The following is a 27,656-nucleotide window of genomic DNA, read 5'->3' on the forward strand; positions in this document are numbered from 1 at the left end:
CTCCACCTCACAGACACTACATTTCCCACAATCCCGCTGTGCTCGCCCTTGTCAAGCCTGCGATCAGGCTAACCGCTCTGCTGTCGGTCGGTGACAGGAGGGGTAACAGCAGATATATAACAGCATGGACGATGCTAGTCACTCAAAGTCACTGTGGGGTTAATGAATCAGAAGTATGTGAGAGACAGTGCCTTGAGAGGATCAGGAGGAATCTTTAACAAGACTCAAGTTTACTCTTAACATTTTCGGAATCACAGCGCTATCGACGAGACTAACATTAATGTTAGCTAATATATTAGCTAGCTAACGTTAGCTAACCTACTACTTAGCCAAGTGTGCAGAACCTGCTAGGCAGCTTGCTAACGATTAGAAATAACACACCCAAGGAGGGTGACTGGCTCCACCAAAGCAAGAAAAGTCTCCGTGGTGGGTGTCAGAAATTTGTAAGGTAAGAGATCAAGTGTTTGCGTAACCATTGACAACTAGCCAGCTAGCTGGGTACCAAGGGTGGTAGTTCTGTGTTGTTACACAAGTTGTGGCTAAACAAGGCTAGTAAGTGTACTAGCTAGTGAGGCAAGAGAGGGAGCATGGTGATTTCATGAAAATGTCAGCGGACAGTTGCCCTGAAAATGATTAGCTTACCCCAGCTTTTCTCTTGTTGTAAACACCATGACCCAAACCCTCTCTCTGGGTTATGCAATTCCCCTGCTCGCGTGCTGTGTGAATAATAAGAAAATGTCACATGCCAATGAAAATATTAGCCTATGTTATGCATTGGCTAGCCACTTTTTTAAAGAATTGGTACACAAATTTCAAAACTGGGTTTGCCTAGAAAACAATTGGAAAAATATCTTCACACAGTAAGCACTTGAAGCAAGTCATGCTTTCACTCAGTTATAGCTTAGTGGATTTTCCCACTAGTTTTATGACCATGCAGATAACCCTTAAAGGCAAGGCCATCCTCTCTAGTTAGTTACTGTTCTTTATTAATCACAATTAATTCAAATTCACATGTCCATCTTTCAAGTGCTGTGTGAAAAGCATGGGAATGGGATATTGTGGAATAGATGGCAAGTGCAAAAATCTTCACTGCAGCCAAGCTTGAGGGACACCAAACAGGCGTACCGGTCAGGAACAAGAGCTGTAAAACGATATGCATGGGGAAAGAGGTCGGGAGGGGTGAGGGAGAGCTGAGAGTGAGGAGACAGGCTGAGGTGAGAAGGGAGGGGTTGAGGGTTGGGGTGTAAAGTGCTTGTCCCAGGATCTGGCTCGAGGCCCGGTTGTAGAGATGCCAGTATGTTGCCCCTGGCTACCCAGCTTTTCAACAGCCCCTCTATTTGCTCTCTTGTCTCATGGCTTTCTCGAGCCGTCTTGTTTTCCCTGATTCTCCTCACTCTTGCTAAAAGGTACTTTGACCTAGCTTTCAAGAATGGGTGATTGAGGAGTATAATGATTAGCTCATTGAAAAACATGCAGACATCCTTGTTTATAATGGTGTGATTGTGCCTTATAAAGTCACACTCATCTCATATTACTCTTTATTGGTTAGGTAGGAAGAATGTCTGTACAAAGAAGTGGTAAAGAGTGGTGTGATGAGGTGTGTGTGTGTGAAAGAGAGAGGGTGCTCTTGTTCTTTCAGCTTTACTTGGACAGAAACCTTTCACCCACAAGTCACCAACTTTGTCCTTCTAGGGATATTTTTGCGTGTAACATAGCCCTACTTTGCTCAGTGTCTTTTTATAGCCTTGAAGGGTGCGCCAGTTGGTCAAGGCTGACTGGTTTATCCTCCTTATAGCTATTTGCTAGAGGTGTGTATTGTATTGTACAGTATCTAATAACCACCCATTGTCAGTCACATGCTAACATGGGACTGCTTTAGTCACCAAGGAGGATGCAATGAAAATGCCAAACTACAACAAGCTTTTCTGGTTAATGGTGAACACAGGGCTGGACTCTAGCAGTTTTGTACTGAATACCAAGTGATGGGGCATAGTTATTTCTGAATGCAAAGCCTAGTGATCTTAATTAGTAGACAGTGCTTACATGACAATTAGCCATCGAGTTGTAGCTCTGAATTCATGTCACTTGATCCTGACCCTGTTCTGCTCTGACAAATAGCTGATCAGGCAGACTGAGATAAGGAATACAGTTTTACAATTTTACAAGATGACATCCGCAGTAAGATTTTCAGCCCCTTCCTTAATATTCTTTTTTTTTTCCAAAAAAGATTAAAGTCTACAACTATGCAAGATTCATCTGGTGATTCTCAGAGTAACAGAGTAGAGGTGTGGCCACCTAAACTTGCTTTTAAAACTTGCTTGTTTTATATTTAGGCTGCAAATTTAACTGAAGCTAACTCAATCTAAAAACTGACCTCTCCTATTCTCTCTCTCTGTTTCCCTCTCTCTCCTCTCAATTTAGTTCACAGCAGCTGGCGTTGGCGCCCCCTGGTGGCTGGAGTACATGAGAGCGGACAGTGACAGCTGTGTGTAGCACTCTGGGATGGGGAGTGGAGTCCAGGAACAACGGCCAGCACTCACACAGGGAGAAGTGCTGCCGCTGGCCTCCTCCACCCAAGCAGAAGTGAGCTATTTGGTCAAATCTTACTGACATGATCATCCCTCCCTCACTTAATAGATCTGATAATCGTAGCATAGTTGTCCTGTGTTTATGTGATGATTGCCTAGCCCAGGAATTCACATAGCTCAATTAATAAACTAGGGAGTATATACCAAGGGAAGTTGTTTTCCCTCTGAAAAATTACCCAAGACTTTGCGCAGTGAGTATATTTTTGTCTTTCCTCCAGTAGAATGCGATGACTTGTCTCTCACTATCTGGTAATCCCAAAAGTCTGACATCAGCGTCTCTGCTGTGTCATGATAATGCCCCGTTCCTATGGCTTGTCCTTGCAATGTCTCCATGCAAAGGCTTTTCAATTTAGCCAGCAAAGTATTTGTGCTTCCCTCTGTTAGTTGCTGTGCTGTGTGTGTGTGTGTGTGTGTGTGTGTGTGTGTGTGTGTGTGAGAGAGAGAGATGAACCGAGCTGAATTAGCCAGCTGTATGTAAGGAAGTCTGGGCGCATTTGTAAGATGTTCTGCCTGAGCTGGTTAGGCAGATGTCATCTATTATCCTTATGTAAGCCTAGTTTAATGATCTACAGCAACTCAAACACAACTTGGTTCAGCTTAAGGGACCAGTGAGAAATTCCAGTCTACAAGGGCAGTGTTTCATCTTGATTTCTTTTTTTTAATAGTGGATAGGGGTTTATTATGATTTTGGGTTCACCCTGGTCAGTCCAGTACCTCTGAAGGTTTTCTGCTGGCTCTTATTTAGATCCAGGTAATACATTCATTGCAACATTTACTCTTATTGGTGATGTTAACACTAAGTGGGGTTCCTCCGTCTCTGTGCAGGGCCTGAAGCAGACGCAGTCTGTGCTCAACTCACTCCTCTCAGGGGCTTTAGCAGGAGCTGTGGCCAAGACAGCTGTCGCCCCATTGGACAGAACCAAAATCATCTTCCAAGGCAAGTTGGGTGTCCCATATACTTATTGACCTAGAAGAGGAACCTAGTCTTAGGTTATAAAGTAATAAGCCATATATGACCCACAAGGACGACATGGGATCATATCTAGACTTCAAGTTCAGTTTAAACTGCAGACATTCTCAGTGTAGCCAGTGCAACCTGAATATTGATTGTAATACTGAAAAGGGACTTAATTTTTGGACTTAATAATTGGATTCGTGAGCAGCACATTGCACAAACTCACGTTTTAGCCCATTGTTGTCATTAATCTTTTATATACTGTATGTATTTTTTGTTGCAGTGTCCTCAGCAAGATTCTCTGCCAAGGTAAGTTTGGTCTGAAAAGCATCACTCATTTCACAAAAATCATTTCATGATACAATGTACTGCTTTTCATTGAGAAGTAAAAGGGTAATTCACATCCACTGCAGTTACATAAGCCAACTGTTTAAAAGGAGTTTTCATTTTTATAAGTTAAATCCACCGTGAAAAAGACACACTTAGATCTATGCAGTTTACATCTACTAAGCTAAGCTTTCAGTCTACAAGATTGTCATCAGAGCATACATCACATGAGCAGGTGTAAACAGGTCTAGGTATTTCTACATGACAAATTCTATTCAGCAGAGTCTTGAGGCAGATGGCTTATCATCAATCCAAACGTGTGTGTGTGTGTGTGTGCACAACTCATTACAGGAGGCCTACAGGTTGATCTACCATACCTACCTGAAGGATGGCTTCTTCAGCTTGTGGAGGGGGAACTCTGCCACCATGGTGCGAGTCATCCCATATGCTGCCATCCAGTTCTGCGCCCACGAGCAGTACAAGGGGCTGCTGGGAGGCTACTACGGCTTCCAGGGGAAGTGAGTGACAATTTCTTCTCTGAACTTACTGGTGGTAAGAATTACCACTCTAGACCTAACACTCAGGTCCTTGGGTTCATTCACAAACATTTGGAAGGCAGACGTTCCTTCAAGAGCTGCACACCAGGTGGCTTTTCAGTTTTTCCTTTCCTTGATGATTGTGTTGATTTTGAGGTTTAGTCCAATACAGCTCACTTAAAATCCTGTAGATGTCTCATTAATGAACTGATTCAAAAACTTGTAAGGCTGATCTGTTTGTTTTTGCCTCTGCGTCCCAGAGCCCTGCCTCCATTTCCAAGGTTACTGGCTGGCTCTATGGCTGGTACTACTGCAGCCATGCTGACTTATCCTCTGGACATGGTACGAGCCAGGATGGCTGTCACCCCAAAGGAGATGTAAGTTGATTTTCTGTTGTTAATACACAGTCATCAATGGGTATTAGTCCCAAATTAGGACATAGTCATGACTAAGAAAATACATTTTCAGGAAGACCAGCTCCTGAAATATTTATTGGAGCATTTTGGGTGAATTGAAATGGGTTTTTTTTTATCTTTTAAACACACAATCTAACCTCAGAGGAAGGATTATTTCCGTTCTTTGGAAATCAAAGTTGCATACCTTCATTATTCTAAATTAAGGGCAAGCAAATTTCTTGAGTTACTCAGTGGTTAGCCTCCATGGCTGGAGGGGTTCAAGAAATGATCAGGTTGCAGATTTATCTGCAATGATGCTGTTGTTGGCGCTGTTACAGGAAATCTTTTTTCTTGTCCCTCCTGTGTTTAGGTACAGTAACATCCTGCATGTGTTTGTGCGGATCTCTCGAGAAGAGGGCATGAAGACGCTCTATCGAGGTTTTACCCCCACCATCCTGGGTGTTGTGCCCTATGCTGGGCTCAGCTTTTTTACCTACGAGACACTGAAAAAGTTACATGGAGGTACTGCACTAGCGTGCACACACACACACACACACCTACCCTCAGCCTTCATATTGCATGTGTAAGTACAGCATACTTGTGACTGAATTACACTTCCATACATTCTTCTTCTCCCATTTAGAGCGAAGTGGGCGCTCTCAGCCGTACTCGTATGAGCGTCTGGCCTTTGGAGCCTGCGCTGGCCTCATTGGCCAGTCGGCGTCTTACCCTCTGGATGTGGTGCGGCGGCGCATGCAGACCGCCGGGGTCACGGGTCACACGTACGGCAGCGTCATCGGCACCATGCGGGAGATCATGGCCGAGGAGGGCGTGATCCGCGGACTTTACAAAGGTCTGAGCATGAACTGGGTCAAAGGGCCCATCGCAGTGGGGATCAGCTTCACCACCTTTGACCTCACTCAGATCCTACTGAGGAAGCTGCACCAGATGGGCTACACGGAACGATAATGGAGACAGAGGGCGGAAAACGGGGAGAGCAGGAAGAGGAGACCGCCGTACGCCCTCTGAGAAGGCAAGGAGAGAGGTGAAAAGAGCCCGCGGGAGTGTGTACCACTGGGTGGACGCAAACATACACACACTGGCTCAGGATGAGTGGGCAGTGTTGATATATTTTCCAGCTTTACGTGCGCGGGGGTGATCAGTCCCTGTGAGCGTGAGGTGTGGCGGACGGTACCGATTACCCTGTACACGCTGTCGTCATGTACATCTAAGTGCAATATGCTCAGTGATTTTATGTGTGTGTATGTGTGTACACATAAGTGGTAATGATCCTGCCCCTGTGGACCCCCAGGCCCGGGAGTGTGTTCGGAGAGTTTGGAGGTTCACACACCCTGAGGTCTCCCCCTTGCCTTGTGCGTCTGCCTAAAACTAAAACTGACACCTTCCAATGCAATGTAGACTGACACTCTCCTTTCTCGTTGACTTCTGAGATGCTTTTGATTTGATTCTTCAGACTAAAATATGCCCCCTTGAGATTTTAGTTTAGCTGTGTTTGAGTTTGTTTTAAGGAATTATACCAAAGGATATATAGGGATGTGTAATTGTAAAGATGGCTTTAGAATAGATTATGTTACTCGTATTAGTATTGTTTTGTTTTTTCCGTTCTCAGAGTAATGACATCAAAGCAAAAATCCACCCCAACACAGAATTCATGTTACTTCTACTATCTTAGAAAGGTCAATTTTTGCTTGAGTTCAACATAATTGAAATCAATATTTGAGCATAATATCTTGACCTCTTTCCCAAAGCTGGAAATCAAAGAACCAAGGTTCTTATTTGTAGTGTAATCAAGAGAAACCTATAGCTACTGCAGTGAGAGTTGGACTCTCTTTGTAGACATGTACAGATCAGCTACATTTCATGCCAGTGCCAACAGTTATGAAGTATAAAGAGTGCCCATATACCTATAAAATCACCTTTGTTACCGGCAATTTGTCCACACGTCGTCTTCCATTTGCTGCCACTATAGCAGCTGCGGCGTCTGTCTTTTGATGACTTCATTGTCATTCATACCTGTTTTATTAATAGCTTTGCAAGAGACTTATTCTTGTTCAGACTGACAGTTCAAGATCATAAATATAACTTATTTTGACATCTGGTTAGGGTGGCTTTTCTCTTTATAATACACATATTAAAGAGCTGTAGCAGGTATTAGGTTTTTGCTAATGGACTAACCTGAATGAAACTGTGCACTCATGTAGTGTAGTAACCATGTGGGTACTCGTCATGCTGTTATAGGCATAATTTATCGTACTTTACCTCTGCACATAAAACGCTCATAAAATTCTCACATTGATATCAATGTGCGGTATGGAGCAGTGTCAAAACATGGCGACAAGATCCTCAGTTCGCCTTTGGCAGTATGTCAGACAGTGTCACATGTCCGCAGTGTTGATGCAGGCTACAGGCGTTGGAGCGCGTCCATAGTGTCTATATTTAGACTATATATGCACAGGCGGGATGGTGGATGCCTGCACTTTATCAGCACTCACTCCACAGGTTGAACAGAGTGAGCAGCTGGGGTGCAGAGCCAAAGTGGAATAGGGGGCAGGAAAGGGTTAAAACTACCATCTTTAATCTTTGGCCTTCTATAGAATGAGTCTCCTTTTTAAAACTGGGGTGTGAGAATCCCAAATAGGGCTGGGCGATAATTCAATATTATCGTGTATTGTCTTTCAGTGGAATCATATGGTGATGATATGACACTCAATTCTGCTGTCTAAATTAATGATCACGTAATGTACAGCAAATGTAAGGTAAACGTAATTATAAGTATGAAACATTTTAAGGAATAGTATTTGAAAATTTCAGTTTTGTTGACATCACACCTAACATTACCATTTGGTTTAATCGGCTGAACATTGATTTGATTATTTAACATGTGATTTTGCTTACGTGAGCCATATTGTGATATATATATCGATGTTGAAAAAAATTCCTTATGATTATTGTGATATTGATTTCAACCATATTTCCCATCCCTAATCCCAAATGTAACATAGAAAAACAAGTATGCCATGTGGTATTTTGTCATTTTTTTAAACACTCTACCCCTATTCAATAAGCTAATAACTTTCCCCCCTAACCTGCCTCTGTAAATCCATCTGCTCTCATCCACCTCGTCTTTTTGTTCAGAGATGTTGTGACTGTACTCCTGCATCGTCCAGTGAACCAGGATAAATGTAGTGTTCTGATAAGCACACCTGATCGTGTTCAGGCCGTTATTCGTATCCGCACAAGGAGAAGAACTGTGATGCTCTTGGCTCCACAGCACCCCGGGGAGGCGAGGACTGGGACAGCCTAGTGACACAGTGTGGGATGAACCATTTTCAGTCTCACGGGGAGAGCCATCTGCCTCCCCCTTGTTGCTTTGCAGAGTGTTTCGTCTTGTGATGCTCTTCTCCTCCTACCAGTCCACAGTCTCCTTTGTATGCATGCTTGTATCTTCTTCAGGTAGACACAGGTTTCCCTGCTCTAGTATCAGTTTGTCAGCTTTACCTCTTGCCTTTATTAGCAGGAGGGAAGTGTGTATAACTGATATTGGATCAGTGATAACTTGGCCCTAAACCTGGATAGGTTGTTGTGTTGAGCGTTGTCGGAGTGCTGCTCGGTGTTTAATATAACTGGAGCCTGATTGAAGGTTTCGCTACTGACTTAAGTGCCTAGTGAGGAATAGTAATGCTTTTACTATGACTTGATCTACTTTCACTAACCTTTTTGAAGGTTGCTTCCATTTTGTAGCCTTGCTTCTGTCGTTTGATGTTTCAGATACAGTATACTCGAGGGCAACAAATGGGTGGTTTGAAGTTTGCGGATGGTTAGACTCCTGTGATTGAATGTATTACTTCAGGTCCTGTTTTTGTATCTGAATTTTGTAACCTTTCCTTATAAACTGCCTTTGCAGGTTGTCGCTGTCTAGGGAGAGATACACGACTCGACCGATCCATTCCAACCCCCTCTAGGATTACTTTGAGGAAGCTAGGAAGGATGCACAGTTGTAGGCATTTATTAAAGCACAGCGTGTGATGATGCCCTGAAGTCAACAGGAGGAACGTGAAGAACATCGCCCAGTTCAAAATGGTCTCTTAAAAAATACCTTGTTCTTTACCTGTTGACTTCCCCTCATAGATCAGAGATGGATAGGTACAAGATAAACTCTAACATGATATCTGTTTTAGTTTAGTGGAGGGAGAGTCTATAATATCTCAGATTAGGCGAAGGACATTGATATTGATATTAAACTGGGGCCACAAAGTGCACTAAGGTTTCTTTTCAGGAAGGCACCTCTAATACAGCTGTTTAGAACAAATCCCCTAAGAACCAGAAAAGCCCCAGACAATCATGAAATGCCAAAGCGCAATTGTATGTTTGTTTTTTTAAAGATTTTTTTTTTTTTAGAAGAAAAGTAAAATTTTTCTTTAGAACCTGAAAGTGGCCTAATAAGAAAGAATACTAAATAATACTAAATACTGATTTTATTTGCCCACATAGCCTAAAATGTAGTCAATGCAAATTTAAAAGCAAACATAATCGTTTTTTAACCCTATTTCTGGGTAATCCCACATATACCTGCAGACATTAAGTGTTAATGTATTGGCATGTTACAACCGAATAACCCATATTTTGCTGTTGTTTCAATGCATCAATGATATAAAGACTGTTTTGTAAATTCTAGTGATTTGTGCCAACCGAATGTATTCACACTAATACCATGTTCTGTGTACAGTCTTTAGTGATGATGGTGTATCTTTAGGAAAGTTTTGAAATCTCAGATTCTCTAATAAAGCTGGATATTGAGATTAGTTGCATCACTTGTTTGTTATTTCACTTTTCTGGGTGTCGCTGAATGATATCTATGTACCTGCTTGTGTTGCTACTTCTGCTGTTGGGATACAACTTTAGAGACCAGGTAGGGATGGTGTCTCTTTAACATTAAATCATTTAGAAATCTAAAGAATGGATCATTATCCTTGGGCAGTTTGTTGTCCTTTTGTTAGTGTAGGTTATATATTTTTGTGTGTTTGTGTCCAAGTGTATATGTGGATCTGTTTATGTATGACATGAATGTGAATCTAAATAATGAATGTATGTTGGGTGGTTTTACTATAAGCCCTTAGGGTTGTTTTTTTTATACCACCTGTGTATTTAATATTGTATATATTTGTTCATATTTTTTCTTTTCCAAATTGCCCAAATAAACCTTTGAAGAGTAAATCAACACTAAAGGCTAAGGCTTAGAATTGCTGTTGCAGTGCAAAATACCTTCTTTGACATCACTGATTGGGGCGTAGCCACAAATGCAACATGCCTGAAATTGTCAACCCATAGAGAGCTGTGCAACAACAAGTTTCTTCCTTATGTGATTTAGTGTTGATTTGCTCTTTAAAAGATGCCTTTGGACTGGAATCACAACTGCCAAAAGAAGGGAACGTACATCAAACAGCCACAAGAGGGCGCTCCACCACCAAGAATGAGTCAAGTCCCCCTTCCTCAGCCTGCAGTGTCACAGCCGGCCGGCAGGTGGCGGTGCAGCACGGCGCTGGGAGCAGGCTGCAGCTGAGCTGTGTCCAGTTGGCTCTCTGGCTGATGGCCATGCAGTGAGTTTGAACTTGACCTTGACATCACAGCAACATCCACTGAACATAATGAGGTGCAGCAGCCGTTGAGCACAGCAGAGTAAAGTGCGTCTCGGGACTATTATACATATAATATAGGCTAATATTTATCAGGAATTACAGCCGTCTGGGCTTTTTGTCAACAGCTAAACGCCCTGAGCCTCTCCATCACTGCCATTAGATTTACATGCATCAAGACTTTCTCGTTTCTGATGAAATCTCGGTCAATAAATCCCTCCATCTTTGCTATAGGGATGCAACTGAGTGGCATTGTTCACTGAGCGGCTGTTTAAAACTAGGTGAAATATCCCTTTTTCATAGGGAAACGGTGTGGGCTTGCGCTTGAACTTGATGGAGAGGAGCGGGCCACATTGTGCTCCGACCAAACTCTTTGTCCACCGGTGTCTTGGAAACTGGAAGAAGAGGGAAAGGGCAGATGAAGAGAGGAGGGAGGGAAGATAGAGAACTAATTAGAGACTGACCGAGGGACGGATGGTGCAAGACAAAGCGTCAGAAAATGTGGTTGCTATAGATACTTGGCACCGTGCCAGGTGGAGGGAGAGCCCATTTGCATTTATTCAGATAGCTGCTCACTCTCTCTCTCTCTCTCTCTCTCTCTCTCTCTCTCTCTCTCTCTCTCTCTCACACACACACACACACACACACATACACACACAGCTTGATGCTGCCATAAACTATAACGCACAGTATCAACTCTTCACAGAGCCAGTTGGTTTAAGAGCTGATACTTCATATAAGCTCTACAGCGTCAGATGAAACGAAGAGGCGAGAACAATTATCCGTGATTTCTTTTATTTTAATTCAATTCTTAATAATTCCCTTTCCTTTCTACCACGCAGAACAAGTTTTTATTTTATATGACGCGCTTTTAAAAAGATAATATTGCTGTATAGCCTACTTACGCTTGATGAAAAATACATACGCTATTCAGGTGAATATCGTCAATGTAGGGCTACTTACACCTGATAGTGTCAGAGAGCTAAATGAAGCTACATTGTTTTATAAAATGAAGAGGCTTTGGGGCGTCTTGGTGATCATTCATTTGGTTTTGGTAGAGCCTAAGGCTTTGAACGGCTTTGGGAAAGATAGAAAGAGTTGGAAGCTGTTAAAACGGACAGTGATTTTCTGGTGTATACCAACATTACCACAACCTTAGTTTCTAAAATTACATCTACTGACCAGCTGGCTTTTCTTTTCTCATCGAAAATGCAAAGAAACATATCAGTAGGCTAAAAGTCTATAGGATCAGTTTGACCTAAATTTGTTCTTCAGTCCTGGCATCGACAAGAAAATGCAACATTTGGTGTAGATGAACCTTTCACGTCAAAAACGTGAAAAGAGTAAAGCAAACTACAATAAAAAAAAGAGTTTAGCCTTTTACAGCCGTTTTGCCCTAACATCCAGCATAGGCTATAGTCCAATAAAAGACGACTGTAATTGCATTATTTTTTACATTAATTACCCTCCTTTGAAGAGCCGGTTTGTGTGTGAATACACTTTAGCACGCAGGCTGTTTGGCTGGCGTCAGGCCTACGGGCTATTACAGTAAGACAACTATTCTGCTGGTTTTTATTATATTTTCGATTTTTGTATGTTGTTTCCTTCAGTTATAAAATCATTATTATTCTTTGGGAATATATATATAAAAAAAAAACTTAATCACCAAATTGGCCATAACATCTCCAGGGCCTGAAGCCTGAAACACATTTTAACATTTTAAAGATGATGGTTCCTAGAAGTCTATTTATTCTTGCTGGCCGGTAAATAAATGCGTAGAAATATTTATTTTTTTTGGTGATAAATAAATTACACACAATAAAATGATTCATTTGTCTGTCTTTCATGGTTTTCTGTTATGGCAGCTAAATCATTTTAATGGAAATAATTGATGTGGAAATGTTCAGAAGGATTAATAAACCATGGATGTAGGTCATATTTTAGAAATGCCAGCACACACAGCATCAGGTCAAAGTTTAGATTTTGCTGAAAACTTTATAGTAAAATGTGATGTGAGTACAGGTGAATAAACTCACTGAGGAATAAGGTCAAAGTCAATGTCGTCTTTATTCATATAAAAAAACAAAAACAAGTTGTACATCCCAGTTTCTATTTTGCTGTAAACTCAAATAAGACACACACACACACACACACACACACACACACACACACACACACACACACACACACACACACACACACACACACACACACACACACACACACACACACACACAGATTTGGTGTAAAAAGACTTCAGGCTAAGATCAGTTGACTCAACTTTGACAATTTAGAGTCTGACTGTTAATTAACAAATGAAAACTCTAACATTGATTCTGAAAGCAAACTGCTTGTCTGTCTCTGTCATTATGGAGTTCAGTACTAACACACAACAGGATTACTAATACAGCAATAATACATACTGTACATAATAATACAGCAGTAAAACCTGTATGGCTGCACAGAGGATGTATACTGCAATCAGTGTCAAAATATTACTTTACATCAATGAACAACAATAGTTGTTACATTTAGATCAATAAAATATAACATTCCTTTCATTTATTGTATATTTTAATGCATTCATTTTTAACCTATCATTATTATGTGTGTTTACTGACAGTAAAAACACTGGTTAAGGCAAGAATGGTGAAAAAAATAATGAGTAAACAAAATAAAAACACAGATTTAAATCCATATATGATTCTCTCTCTCTCTCTCTCTCTGTGTTTCTTTCTCTTGGTCTTGGTCCAGATTTAGATTTCCTCTACAGTCCATGTGTCACTTCCACCTGAACATGTGTTTGTGTGTCAGTTCACAGGTACAGTAGTTTCTGTTAATAGCATGTTGATGTCAAGAGGCTTCAACTGTCCAGTGGAAACCAACAGAAACGCTGCAGTCACATGGTGCTGCTGGGCTGCTCCTGTACAGTCCAGTCCAGTCCAGTCCAGTCCAGCAGAGTCCAGGCAGAAATCATTTTCATAATAGTTGTGCTGCCAATCAGAGGTCTCCATGCCATTGATCTGCAAAGAGAAACGGGAAATCAGTGAGAGGGTCGGGACACAGACGCAGAATGCGCAGATAGAGCAGAAACGGCATTATTTTGATATTATTATTATTTTTATAGTCAGAATCATCAAGGCTAGTGAGATTGGCTTCAAATATACCTGAGCTTTCATCATGGACAAGTGTGTGTATGTGTGTGTGTATGTGTGTGTGTGTGTGTGTGTGTGTGTGTCACATCACAGGACTGACACAGCAGTTTTGTGCTGAAATAGCAGAGAGAGGGGGGGTTGAGATAGAGAAGGGGCTTCCTCGTCATGACTACCAATGTCTGTCTGTGTTTGAGTCTACACTCCTCCACCTCTGACCCCTAAGTCTGGAGTGGGAACCCCAAAATTATACCAGAGGGAGAACACACACACACACACACACACACACACATGCACACACACAATCCCAGACACACTTCTGCTGTCTGGTTTTGCACCGTCACGGCTGATCAAGATAAGGATCTGACTAGAAGAGATAAGGAAGGTAATCCTAATTTGTCTGGCCTTTAATCATAAATGGCTGCTGATTCAAAAGATTCAAAATGCAATTCTTTACTTCCATGTCAATAAAGCTGATAGGAAATTGTGTCAAAATAACACAGAGGCAGAAAAATACTATGTTACTGTTATTGACCTTAGGAATGTGTTTTGGCAATACTGTACTGTATGGTCATGACAATAAAGCCTCATTGAATTGAATTGAATTGAATTGAAAAATATAGTCACATGTCAAATGCAAGTTTGATGACAAGGGACTGCACCCTTGTATTAGTTATGTTTTGTTCGTTTTTCATTGTAATCATTGAATGAAAACATTTTTTTTAACCAAAAATAAAATTTCTCATTTATTTTAAACTTAATACAACAATACAGACTGATGGACAGTGAAAGTCAAGGTGTGTGTGTGTGTGTGTGTGTGTGTGTGTGTTGATGGAGGGGATCAGAGTTAGACTAGAGTCCCTGGACAGACGCAGTGTTTCAGACATTGGGCAATTATGAGGGGCCTTCCCGAGCCTCTAGGGCTCTCTGGGGCTCTGCTGCTGCCCACGCTGGCTACAGCGTTGGCTAATGTATTCAGAGGGGGCCTACAATCCTGTCTCCACTCCACACACACACACACACACACACACACACACACACACACACACACACACACACACACACACACACACACACACACCTTTAGTAGATAGTCCAGAGCAACTTGCAATGAATGCAACCGTAGAATAAGTTTCAATTCCTATATCACCAAAATTACATTCAACCGGGAGTAAGGAGTGTAAAGGAGTGTAAGGTTAGAGCCATATGGCCTGACAATATTACTGTTACCCTAGAATGATGTCACAGCTAAATACTAGGGGTAAAAAAAACGAAGAAAAAAAGAGCTATTGACACACAACATGAGCAGGTTGGTAGGGATGGATCACTTCACTTCTACCCAAGACTTTTGTAGCATTCCCTCTCTCTTTTCTCTCTTTCCTGCCTCTCTCCACTGTACACTAGCAAATAATCTTTAAAAAATATAAATAAATAATGGACATCTTTGCGGATCAAGTCTCTTCCACCCAAAACATATGCCGACGCTGTCTTTCTAACTTTTTCAACGCATTGGAACACAATGCACACAAAATCGTTCCTCTCCTCCGCTGGACGAGGCCGGCCTCAGATGATATTCTCATGGTAACGAGGAAAATCTTTTTCCTACGGCTCAAGAAGGCAAGACGGAGAGAGAGTGCATGAGAGAGAGAGAGAGAGAGTGAGAGAGAGAGAGGGGGGAAAGTAAGAGAGGCGCAAATACACACAGAAAAGACTTCGACTGCATTCACACCCGTTAGGGGGGTCTAGCCTGCTCTCTCCTCTCACTCCACTTCCCTTCCTCTAATACCCCCCCCCCACCCGTCTCTGTACCCCCCCTCCTCCCAACACACACACTCACACACCCTGACATTGTGTCCGTCCAACAAAGACGTCCCCGCAGCCCCCTCATTATAAATACATGTCATTGGATCACAGCTCGTCTGAATCCCTGAGTCTGCTGTGCTCTAAGTGGCCGTGACTGAGCCCTGAATGGGTGGCCGAGTGACAGCTATACCAATAGAGCGAGCAGTGCGTGTGTGTGTGTGTATGTGTGTGTGTGTGTGTGTGTGTGTGCGTGCGTAGAGAGACGACCACAGCCCCCGGCCTATGGGAATGAAAGCTTCACAGCAGGACAAGGTCAGAGGTCGGGCTGTCTGTTAGCTACAAACACACACACACGTGTATATGCACACACACACACAAACACACACTCTTTACTGGATAATTGCTGTATTGAAGTGATGCAACAAAACAATAAAATGAAAATATGATTCAAATAGAGTTGTTGAATTCAGGCATGTTAACAGTTAACAGCTGCATGTGCGAGGTGGTTCTGCTTTAAATCTGGGGCACTAAGTTTTCTGCTGCCTCAACAACAAAGACCTATGAATCTAGTCCTGACTCACTTAGAAGGAGGTGTGTGTGTGTGTGTGTGTGTGTGTGCATGTGTGTGTGCATGTGTTAAAAGAGCTCATCCTATCTCATTTTGCAGGGGAAATGCGAAAGTGTCTCTATCCCCCTGGAACCTCAAACCAGGCCACAGTATTGTACTCTCATTCCTCCTTCTCTGTCAGCCTCTCTTTCGCTCTCTCTCTCTCTCTCTCTCTCTCAATATCAAGGGTGCTATTTCTGAGTCAAGGCTTCCCATTTCTCCCTGGGTATAACAAAGTTTTCTTCACTCTACTCTACTTTCACTCAAAGTTTTTAACCCCAGAGATGTGACCCGGACTAGACTACAAATCTATATGCTGCTCTGTGAGAACGGAGTAATTCATTAATAATGAATCATCAGCGGAGTACACTAAATATCCACACTAAGCTCTAAATTTCTACTGAACAGTTATTTCTCACTTTGTCTTGTCTTGCCAAAATAACTGTATAATGCCCATGAAAAAGTGTTTTTTTCCCCATTCTATCACACAAGCAAATGACAAGCACTAAACTGGTGAGCAATCTGAATAAAAGGGTGAACTTGACCTTTATCTTGAGACAGAAAGAGGAGAATAATGGCTGGAGGCACAAGATGGAAGTGATCCATACTGTAGATTGCATGGCTATGTACATCAATGTGTTGTGTGCTAGTACTGTGTGTGTCTGGATGACTAGTATGCTTATTCTACGCATGAAGTGTTTATGTGTGTGTGTGTGTGTGTGTGTGTGTGTGTGTGTGTGTGTGTGTGCATATGTGTGTATGACGTCTCACAAGCTGTGTGTGTGTTCTTCAGACTGTCTGATGCATACTGGGCTCATTAATGCAGCATTGCAACAATGAGCAGAGGCAGAGATGGCGGCCGGCCATGCTAATCATCTCTGCTAGCCCCGCCACCTTTGACTATACGTGTCTCCTCCCCCTCACCACACCAGGACCCCATATAGCTGTCCGCAGACAGCGCCTGATGGGAAATCGAGGTGCCATGGCATGGTTTTCGAGGGGTGTTGGTCGGGGGACTCCCTTCTTCTCCTCTGCTGCTCTGTGTTTCTGTATTCTCAGTCAAATCTTGTCAAGTTTATTTACAGAGGGCTTTTAACCAACAGCTTTGTCACAAAGTGTTTTACAGAAGAAAAATTTTATTCTTGATTATCTATCGCATCAAAATGGTATTGTACTTATAGGAGAATCACTTTTGGTGTAATTTAGACCCATCCCACTGAGCAAAAGACGTGATTTCAATGGCCCGTCTATGCTTTAGCTCTCATATAGCCCAGGATCATTACGGCTATGTATAGACCTATTTTAGACCAAGCAGTAAATACATTATTACAATAAATAAACATCTGTAAATACCAAAAATATGCACCAGAGAAGTCCTGTAGACTAGCCTACAAGATAATTATCTGAGCACAAGAAGTAATTTCAACATTGCGTCTATGCGTAGCTCTCATATAGCCTAGGATAATTTTGTCTATGTATAGACATCTAATAAACTTTCACTTTTCAACCCCATTTAAACTTAATTTAGCCTAGACGGCTATGGGCCATTTAGACGTGTTTTAAACGTCTAATCAACGTAAAATTGCTCAGTGGGATTCCTCACATGTATCACAGTATCATCACAGAACCCCTCATTTTAAAATATTGATTCATGTCAAAACCATCAAATATTATTTAGATAATATGGCTGAAGCTCAACTGTAAATTACAGCACAGTTTGAATCTAGGAAATCAATGGCTAATTGACTGACAAGGTAGATGCTTGGGCCACTTCTCCAGTGTATGTTGTGAACTCAGTTGGTCTATTAAACAATGAAAGACCCACTGAGTAATCACAGCAAATACAATAAAAATCAGTGGCTCTCATGTAACCAATGATATTTTCAAAATAGTGGCGAAACTCAATATTTAGGCTAAAGTGATTCTTCAAATACATATGATTCTATAAGGGAATTTGATGATCCATGTTTTTTAGAGTCTAGGCTTTACACAGATTAATAATCTTTCATTTGGAGCATTGTCAGAAAATTGAATACAAAGGAATTAAAGCACAGGAACACCAGGCAAATACATCGAAAAAACAAAATCTGTTGCAAAGTACAAAAAGTCCTTCATAGCATATGGTCCTGTACTGAATGTCCAGTTCTGTAAAAGATCTGAGACAGAGAGAAAGAAAGAGACTGAAAGAGAAATACAATGAGAGAAATGGCGAAATGGAGAATAATGGAAAGTATGTGAGGGAAAAGGAGAGAATGAGGGACAAAGAGAGTGCGAGAGAGATGTGAGTCTCAAAAAAGTGTCAATGCTAGGCTTCCTTTAGGCATGAGTGAGAAACTATGAGGCCTGGTGGCGTGTGAATGGTTTGGGAACACACATACAAACACGCGCACAAACACACACACTCTCACGCACGCACACACAAAGACATACACACACACACACCCTCCCCACCGAGCCAGAGCCTGTGCCAGTGAGACAGGTCTATGGGTCTATTGAGGGGACGGTGAGGGAGCTGTCCCTTTCTGCAGAGCTAATGAAGCCTACACCCACAAGCATAAAGGAGTGGAGAGAGTTAGAGCTGCACTCCTTCACCCATTCACTCACTTCCTTCCTTTACACAGCTCCTGATGAGGTAATGCTTTCTCTCTTAAAGGGACACCATGAGTGATCGTGCACCTTTACGCATACGCCGCTTTACAACCGACGGACACGTCTAAAATAAATCCATCGCACGTATTATCTATCTAAACTGGATACGATCCTATGAGAGGACGCAAGCACAGCTGGCTCCAACGGTGTGAAAATGTCGAAATTGGAATTACACATAATGTTGTTTAATACGGTGAAGATGACATAGAGATTTCAAAGTTTTGACGGAAACTGTTAATGAGATTTTTTTCAAAAATCACAGCGGCTTTAAAGCTGTAAATCTAGCTTCTGAGCATATGCTGTAAATCCAGCTTTACCAGTATAACTCTAACGATTTTCTCCATCGTGGTAATGTAGAGTCGTGGTACAAAGCTGCCATCAATCTGGAGAGAAACAAAGACAGGCACCACACTGGAGAGCCTGAGACCAATGTGTCATTCAGAGAAGAAATGTCACAGAAAGCAGAGATGTGGGGAGAAAAGGCTTCCAGGCAACACAATCACACTTTCAGCAGGGGAGGTCTGACTTTAGGCGGCCTGTCTATCTGCCTGTCTGCGACTCTGCTGTGACTGCAGATGATGAAGGAGCTCTTGTCCAAGTCTACACCCAGTCTAGTCCTCTCTGAACAACCGGTCTCAACTCCCAGAGCAAACAATAGACAGCGCTGCTTATCAAACGGCCTGGCAACTTCATTAGCATCCCGCAAGACCCAGACAGCCCAAGTGGCCCTACACACACACACACACACACACACACACACACACACAGACAGGCCAGCCAACCCCCTCGCTGGCCTTGACCCATGAACTCTAGGGTCCTCTTTCACCTGCTGCAGCAGCATTCATGCCGGCTGGGCTGTCTAGCCAGCGGCCGACTGTTCTGCATATGTTCTCCCAACATTCCCACGCTCCGAGCCCAGACCTCTAGCACAGGAGACGATCACACTCTCCACACAGCAGTATTCATATATAAGACATTATGGAGATCTGCATTGTGTCTATATGTCTGGCTGTCTGACTTTTTCTGCCCTTGTGACGACGGCCAACCCCCTCCCCAACTTTATTCCCTTTCAGTAGAGGGGGGACTGTCTTTCCTCTATTTCCCATCAAAACCATTTGCATGATATACTTAACGATCTGTGAATATTGTGTGATTTGTCTTACCCTATCAATCTAAATTTGTGAAGAAAGTATATATGGCAACATCGTAACAACTGCCCTATTTCTTACTAGGAGACAAAGAAAATGTAATGTAGTCTTCGTTTTTGAGGACTAAGCCGTTCGGCTCTTATAGAAATGAATAAAACTGGTGGTTTATTGTCCTATTTTCTCAATAGCAAAAACATGCGCCTCCATGTTAGAGTCAGAAAGCCATGCCCGCTTCAATATGGAATAACGCTCTCTCCTGTCACCAGCACCCGTCCCTCCCCTCTCCCTCTCCTCTGCTTTCCTCTCTTCCACCGCTCGCTCGCTGTCGAAGCTTGTGGTGTTGTTGATTCTCTTCTCCCCGGCACATCAAGGGTAAACTCACGACTCCCCTCATCTTTCCTTCCTCTTCCTGATTCTTTACCTATTCTCATTGGCTGACGGCGGCTTCATATCTCCCCATTGGACGGTGTAATGCAGAGAAACAATGATGTGTTCAACATGAGGCTTCGGAATCGTAGGAGCGCTGAACTGTTGTTGTGAGAAATGGGGCAGAGCGTGTTCTTGTTCTCTGATAGATATGGTGACTGTCCCTCTTCAAATGTGGACCGGTGATTTTTCAATTTGTTCAGTTGATGCGAGACCTGGAGAGGCGTGCGAAAAAGCCTGGGACAGAATTTGCCCCGTCGCACAGCATATGGGCACCCTCATCGCACTAACTATGCAAATGGCCAAGACGCACACACATGTTCACAAATGCGAACACAGACAAACTGCACCCCCCCCCCCCCCCCCCCCCCCCCCAACCCAGACCCTCATTAATGGTTTCTGTTCAAACCAGACGCCCCCCTACCCCAAATAATAACCCCTCCACTAACACCCCCATCCCATCTTTCCCTCCCCACAACGACCCCCACCCCACAGTCTAGACCCCACAACCCTCTCTCTCAAACCAGACACCCCAAAATCCCACCCACCCCTCCTCCCCGCTCCCCTCTCCTCACTCCCACGACCGGCAGACAGACCCTATGATTCGCGTGACCGCCATTTTGCTGCCCACAGTAGACCTAACTGTACAGCACTGCAGCTGCCTTGATGGGCGAATGCAAATACGCACGCTGCATTGTTACTCAGCTGCTCAGACGATTCACATCGCATGAATTACCGCCCCGAAACGAGACCTGCTCCATCAAATCCGACCACGAAACGATGCACTGCCAAAATTTGGAAACAGAATGTGAGATATGCATTTCTACAGCCCCTTAATCCTCCGACTACAAAACAGCCCCCGACACTATTATGCCAAGTTATGAGATCAGACATAGTGAACCTTTTTCAGGCTATGCAAGTTGTTACTCAAAGGCTCAAATATTGGAGAAGTAATTCAGTTTCCATTTTCCCCTAACTGGTGTGCGCTTAGAAAATAGTGTTGATATGACACTTCAAAGCTACAACCCCGTGTGTTCTTCTAACAGCAATTTTTATGATACTGCCTATTTATATGTTTCATGTGCAACCCCTTGGTAGCAAAATCAGTCACCCCACAATTTGTTCAGTGCCATGGTAACCAGACAACCCATGTGCATGAAAATGAGACTATTATGGTCTGTCTGTCTGGAGTTCGTTGGGCCTATGAATCCCTACTTAATTAGAGTCTGCGTGCGTGTCTGTGCTCCTCTGTTTGCTTAATGTTTTCATTGGTGCATTATGTATGTCCGTGCCTATGTAAAAAAGTATGTGTGTGTGCATGCATGACAGAGGGGCGTTTGATTAAAAAGCCCCGGCTTAATCTTTTGTACAGTGTCAAATTTGCATGCGAGGGAATAAACCCCACACGCGAACACACACCCCATATGGCACAGTAGGACCAGACTCTTGATCTCACACACACTACACACCTATCAGACACATTTCAGGGGGCGAATACCCACACCTCTTGAGAAAAACAAACGGCACCGAACACGCATAAAACCATTAACACACTCATGTTTGCTCACCTCTGTGCCACGTTTATAGGAGCAATTAGCTGTATCAGCACATGCCAACAACATGAAGTGGTTATGCAAATGCAATTAGCCTAGATTTGCATTCGACAACAGCTAGCGGACGCACAGATGGCAGACAACAGAGATGCGCCCGCCATCTTTGGCAGAGGGGAAGACTGGCGGCCATTTTGTCTGAAGCTGTGCCCATCTGGATGTAAACAACCACACTGCATTACTGTGACGACGGCAGCAGTTTGGCACTGGAGCTCTAGTGCAGGCTGCTGCTACTAGCTGGCAAGCACTTTCAAAACCAAGCATATATGCCATTCACACACACAAACACACACACACGCAAGGATATCTGCTGTGGGTAATGTATAGAGAGGGTGCCCACCCCACATGATGCACAGTGTTCAGATTTTAGTGTAATGTTCTAATTGAATAGGTATTACAATAATGCTTTAATTCAGTAAACTTATCACAGAGAGAGAGAATTCAGTAAAATCAGACCTTCCCTTCTGTGCCAAACAGGGTGCCGAGGTGCACGTCATACTTGATGCTACATTAGATAATGAGACCGTAATCAGTGTTGGTCATACAGTGAACAAGGCGGAGTGCAAAAAGAGAGATACTTGCCATGTTACCATCTCCATTAGAGGCAGCGTTCTGCTCCAACATTATTTCAGCGGATCTGCTTCTGCCCTCTCTGTTGCTCAGTCAGGTTTAAACAATTTGGAGTTGAATAACAGAAATCATGGAAAAAAAGATGTTCATACTGCATGTGCCAGTGTTTCTGGTTTGAACAGACACATGTCTGTGGCTCACCATGATAAGAGCAAACCAGTGCGGTAGAGAAAATAAAGATCATACTGTCTCTTTGTCAAATGTAAAAACTGGTTGGGGAATAAACAACGGACGAGTTTGAGGATGGAGAATGAGTCAAAAGCAGAACTCCCAAACTGGTTTTTAAACAGCCAGAGGCAGAAGGTGGGGGGTATGTCAATCTTATGAAGGAAAAAAAATCAAGAGAAAGGGATATCCCTCTTGGCGGTGTTTCAACATTCTGGGCATTGGGTATTGTTTGGGGAGCGATCCCCTTCAGCAGAACCACACACAGCCAGTGGAGGTAGGGACCAGGGTCCAGTCTGAGGAGCCGGGGCTGCAGCTGAGAGGGGCAAGCGGGGCCTGTCCTTTGGAGGTCTGCAGACCCCTAGGCCACAGACTAACATGGGAAACCCCACTCATATTGATTTCTCCTGCATGCCGGTAGCTCCAGAGGTGCTTCTAGCCATCAGGGAGCTTCTTCATCCTTCCCAGCCCACTCACTCGTTCCCAGCTCGGGCTTCACTGGCTCTGCAGGACCCCCGGATGGAGGTACAGTAGGGGCCACAGGAGGAGAGGAGGAAGACAAGAGCCCATGGCAATGATGATGAGCTGCACCAGGTCTCTGAGTTCAGTCATCTACCAGCCTTTATCCATCCTTCCAACCACCCACCCTTGTTTCCATCTGAAAAAGGGAAAATAGAGTGTTTTTCAAAATCTCACCTTTGGCATTCAACATCCCTCTGCTCAATGCAAATGCAAATGTAAACACTAACACTTTGATTAAAAATATGTGGGAAGAAAACGCCAACTTGCTCTTTTGTAACCTGCCCCAAGGCACTCACTGCTATTCAGAAACAAATAAAAATGCTCAGCATACTGTATGAAACACAGACACCTCCATCTCTGCTCACATTTCAAATTATGTACTGTTTGCTAAATGATAAAAACCATTCAGGGCAACACCATTACATATAACCTACACAATTAGCAAATATTATGGACATGCTTTGGCTTTCGTTCTTGACCATGCTTTGCTACTGTATGAAGCAACATTTAAATAAAATCATCAGCATCATAACTGTTCTTCTGATACTACACAAATAATTTGCGTACATAATATGTGACTCTTCCTGCTTCAGTCAGTTGAAGTATTCTGAAGGTATTCTGAGTCCTGTTATCATGTTAATAGAAGATAGTCCTTTATGTGTCCCTTTGTTCTTTTCTAAACTATGAAGGAAAGGGATCGCAGGGGCCTCCTTCAGTAACCATACACCCACTGGCCCCCATTTCTGTCAAAACCAGGGGCCAAGACAAGATTCAGCTCGGCGCTGTCTGGTTGAGGATTGGTAAGATACAGCTTCAGAAGGGAAATGACAGGTTTAAAATGTTTGAGGTGAGGTCTGTTGTGGCTGAGAGTTCCCCCTGTTTGTGGATTTGAGTTTGTGGTTATGTGCATGTTTTCACCATATAATAGGAGAGCAAGCGGGCGGGGTGTGTGAGCACCGGCAGCAGCCCCATAGCTTGGCCTATGCAGGGGAGTGACGTGGGGTGAGATGGGGTGAGCTGGAGGAAGATTCAGACACAATGCCCCCATTGAGAGGGTTCAGACATGGGTGTTAACTCCCCATTCCTCCACACACAATAGGGCCCCCCACTAGAGCCGGCGTAGGGGACAATGTTGGTTCAGGGCAGCCCTCCACCCAGCAAGAAAGAAAAGAGCTGCATTATAAAGATGGGGGGACGAGGGAAGGATGGAGGGGAGGCCAGGAGGAGAGAGGGAGATAGAGGGATATGTTTGTGTATGAGGAGGGAAGGAGGGAGGGGTGCAGAGACCAAGGGGAGAGCAGCCCAGTGACCCTTGGCTTTGGACTTGGAGGAGGAAAACAGAGAGATGTAGACAAACAGACACACAGGACTCCTAAGGCCTTACTGAGTGTGAGGAGAATATATGTAGAGGGTTCATAAGGCCGTTCAATACTGATAATGTATGCCTGTATCATTATTCTTACTTCTAATTAGACATTCATTATCAGTAGCCATGGAGATGGCTAATGGCACATCCAGATTTACCCTAACCAATTAAAATACCTGTCATACATTGTGCCGTTGGTTATAATAATCGTGTCGAGATGGAAGGGGGGGGGGGGAAATTTCATCATTTGCCCACTGATAAAGAGAGACATGGCATAGTAGCGACAATTTATAAATGTAACATTATCTTACTTGTAATGAGGAATAACTTTTTCTCTCGAAGATGAAGTACTTTTGGATAGTTAAGTTCACCCACCCTGAAGTGAAATACCGAAATGCATCGGTGCTTTTTATGCCTTAAGGGTTTCAATGGAATACAGAGGCGGGTTGTAAATATGATATATGTATATATAATATCAGGTTGGGGAGTTTATCTGCAGACTTAACTGGTGTCAGTGATGTTGGTGGCACAGAGGAAGGGTCAAATCCTCCAAGGACTTTAGTATTTTTTTAAAAATATCTTTCCTGTTTGCTTGTTCATGGTTGCTTGTTGTATAGTCTGTGGTTATAATGGAAAACAGTTTTGGGAGTCAATATGGCAGCATCACTGCAAGTCATCGGTAGTGTTGTATAAGCTTTTAAACCTTACACCTTACTTTACAGATAGGTAAAATGTCTGGGAAGTGAAGGGGTTTCTGCTCAAACATTATAAAGGAAACAGTCAGTTTGGCTGTTAGAGGTCTGGCCCTGAGACAGGATCGGTGGTGATGGGGGGAACGGGGGTAGCTAGCTGGTAAATGTTTATGGAGACCCTCTGTCTCACTGGGAGCCTAATAGAATCCTGTGGCTGGAGTGAAAGCACATTGTCCCGGTGTAAGGGATTACACTGGTAAACTGGTAAAACAGGGGAACGAGCCCAAACACTCCGTACCTCCTATGGAGAGGCAACGAACCATCGAACAATGAGAGGGGAGAGTGTACTGCAAGCTGACTCGCTTCATCAACGGAAAACCCAGAGACAGAAGGAAAGTAGTGGAGAAGCCACAAGAGCAGGAAGATAGGGAAATAGATTGGGGAATATATATATATATATATATACATATATATACATATATATATATATATACATGCATGTGCACAGGCATGTGCACAGGCACAAAAACACCAGGAAATAGAGTGAAAGATAGAAAGAGAGAGGAGAGGGAGAGGAGAGAGAGAGAGGGGGCTGCATGCTAGACAATTTCAGTAGTAGTAGGTAATATGGGCAAATGATGTCTGTCTTGCTTGTCTGTCTGCATCCTGAGTGACAGTTTACAATCTCTGAGGCAGCAGGCAGGCCCAGCAGGTTGGCTCTTTGGCTCCATACAATCCCCCATTTCCCAACATATTTTTTTTCCCTCTCCTCTCTTCTCTTCACCTCCAGCTCTCATCTGTTTCCAGCCATCTCTAATCTCCCTCATTTCTCCTCTAACCCTCTCCTCTCCATTTTGTCTACCCTTTACCATCTTTTTTCCCCTCACTGTTCACGGTTGATCACCAATCATTTAACCATCGTCCTGACTATCATGAATGTAGGCCATAAGAAGATTGTTTGCCTCTGTCCACATTTCTTCATGTAAAACTGGAAGAAAAGACATTTTTGTGTAGCATATTAGCATATTCTGGAAAACAGACTTTGTTTCTAATTTCATTTTTACTTACATATACCAAAAAGTTTAGCAGTTTTTAAGGGGAAAAGGAAATTCTGTTACAAGTATTGGATTTCCCAGTTGCGTCTGAGCAATCACCGACATTTACTTCGCAGAGTGATGATTTCTGACAGGCCCTCTCTCTTTTAACTTCACTTGACAGCGAGTTTGTTTCCACTCTTTTTTGCCTCCTTACTCATAACCATAAGTAATAAATGAAACCTTGGCTCTCTCTGCAACAGCCCTGAAAAAACAGAGTTAGCTGGGTTTCCCAAAAGCATCTTAGCACTAGGATCACCTTTCCTCCATTGTAAGCCAGTGGAACAAGCAGACGAATTTAGAGCTAAGATGCCTTTGAAACCAGCATTTCTCTCCCATTTCTCTCCCTGCTTTACCAGCTGTAGAGCCTGAATCCACAGAAGGGAGGATTAGCGTAGTCACCGTACATTTTTCGAGGCAGTGAAAATCCCTAACTTGTGATGAGCACGATGACCCCAGTATATTTCCCACACTTGTCACGGAAAACACGCCGTAAAGCATTATTCTCCTCTCATCTACTGTTCAAATAGAAACCACACTGGGCATAATGCATCATCTGCATTCTGTAACCTGCCATGCTGAAAGACGCCTCTCTCCTACTCACTCTCTTCATCTCTGTTCCTTCAAAGGCGGCCGAGGGTGTATTCAAACAGCAGGATATACACTCAGCTAACAAACCTCATTAAGGGCCCATACATACTTTTGTCAATGCTAACACTAGCTGTCACACATCCCCTCTCAATGTGCACACTGGTGGCCACACTGGCCGCCACAAAGCATCTTTACAGAGCTAATTAGAAGGGTCCCCCTCTCTATTCGAAACTCATCTGAATAGGAGGGAAGATGAGAACGAGGAGGGGAGAAAAAGATAGAGAGGGAAGGAGAAGGGAGGGAATAGGAAGAAAGAAGGGATGGCAAAAAAAGGAGTCAAAAAGAGAGAGGGAGAAACGGATGGGGAGGGAGAAGGATTGGGAGTGGGCGAGGGACAGGATAGGACGCTTGCTAATGTACTAGAGCGAGCAGGCAAGCCTTTCATATTGTGGAATTAAAGCGAGGAGCTAAAGCAGGCAGGGGGAACTGAATTAGTGTGACACAGCTCGGTGCAGCTCGGACGCAGCTACGGAGGGGGAGCGGGGAGGGAATTGAGTGCAACACATCTTTCGACTGGTGTACCGGTATCCAGAAAGGAGAAGGGGGGAAAGAATGGGTGTGACATCAGCTTGGGTGAGGCGGTGAAAGAGCGGGTGCTGACACAGACAGCATTTCTGATAGCCTCATGAGAAGCTCCGCTCCGAAACATGAATAAGCGATAAAATAAATTGAGACTGCCCATGGAG

General features: G+C 43.3%; 1 protein-coding gene across 1 annotated transcript; it reads left to right on the plus strand.

The window, feature by feature from the left end:
• Positions 1–174: 174 nt before the first annotated feature.
• Positions 175–9,606, plus strand: slc25a42 (solute carrier family 25 member 42). The gene is made up of 8 exons (XM_071527006.1): positions 175–448; positions 2,422–2,583; positions 3,414–3,525; positions 3,827–3,852; positions 4,222–4,388; positions 4,667–4,783; positions 5,172–5,323; positions 5,445–9,606. Exons 2-8 carry the CDS (start codon positions 2,503–2,505, stop codon positions 5,768–5,770), a joined length of 981 nt encoding a protein of 326 aa, XP_071383107.1. The 5' UTR covers positions 175–448; positions 2,422–2,502; the 3' UTR covers positions 5,771–9,606.
• Positions 9,607–27,656: the final 18,050 nt, after the last annotated feature.

This window comes from Centroberyx affinis, unplaced genomic scaffold (assembly GCF_046629955.1).
Source record: "Centroberyx affinis isolate AG114_WGS23_722 - 3 ecotype Tasmania unplaced genomic scaffold, CSIRO-AGI_Caff_v1 ptg000112l_1, whole genome shotgun sequence".
Taxonomy (NCBI): Eukaryota; Metazoa; Chordata; class Actinopteri; order Beryciformes; family Berycidae; genus Centroberyx; species Centroberyx affinis.

Coding starts and splice junctions, on each gene's coding strand:
- slc25a42 (XM_071527006.1), top strand. CDS start 2,503: ATGGGGAGTGGAGTCCAGGAACAACGGCCAGCACTCACACAGGGAGAA. Junction 4,389..4,666: donor TACTACGGCTTCCAGGGGAA/GTGAGTGACAAT, acceptor TCTGCGTCCCAG/AGCCCTGCCTCCATTTCCAA. Junction 5,324..5,444: donor ACTGAAAAAGTTACATGGAG/GTACTGCACTAG, acceptor TCTCCCATTTAG/AGCGAAGTGGGCGCTCTCAG.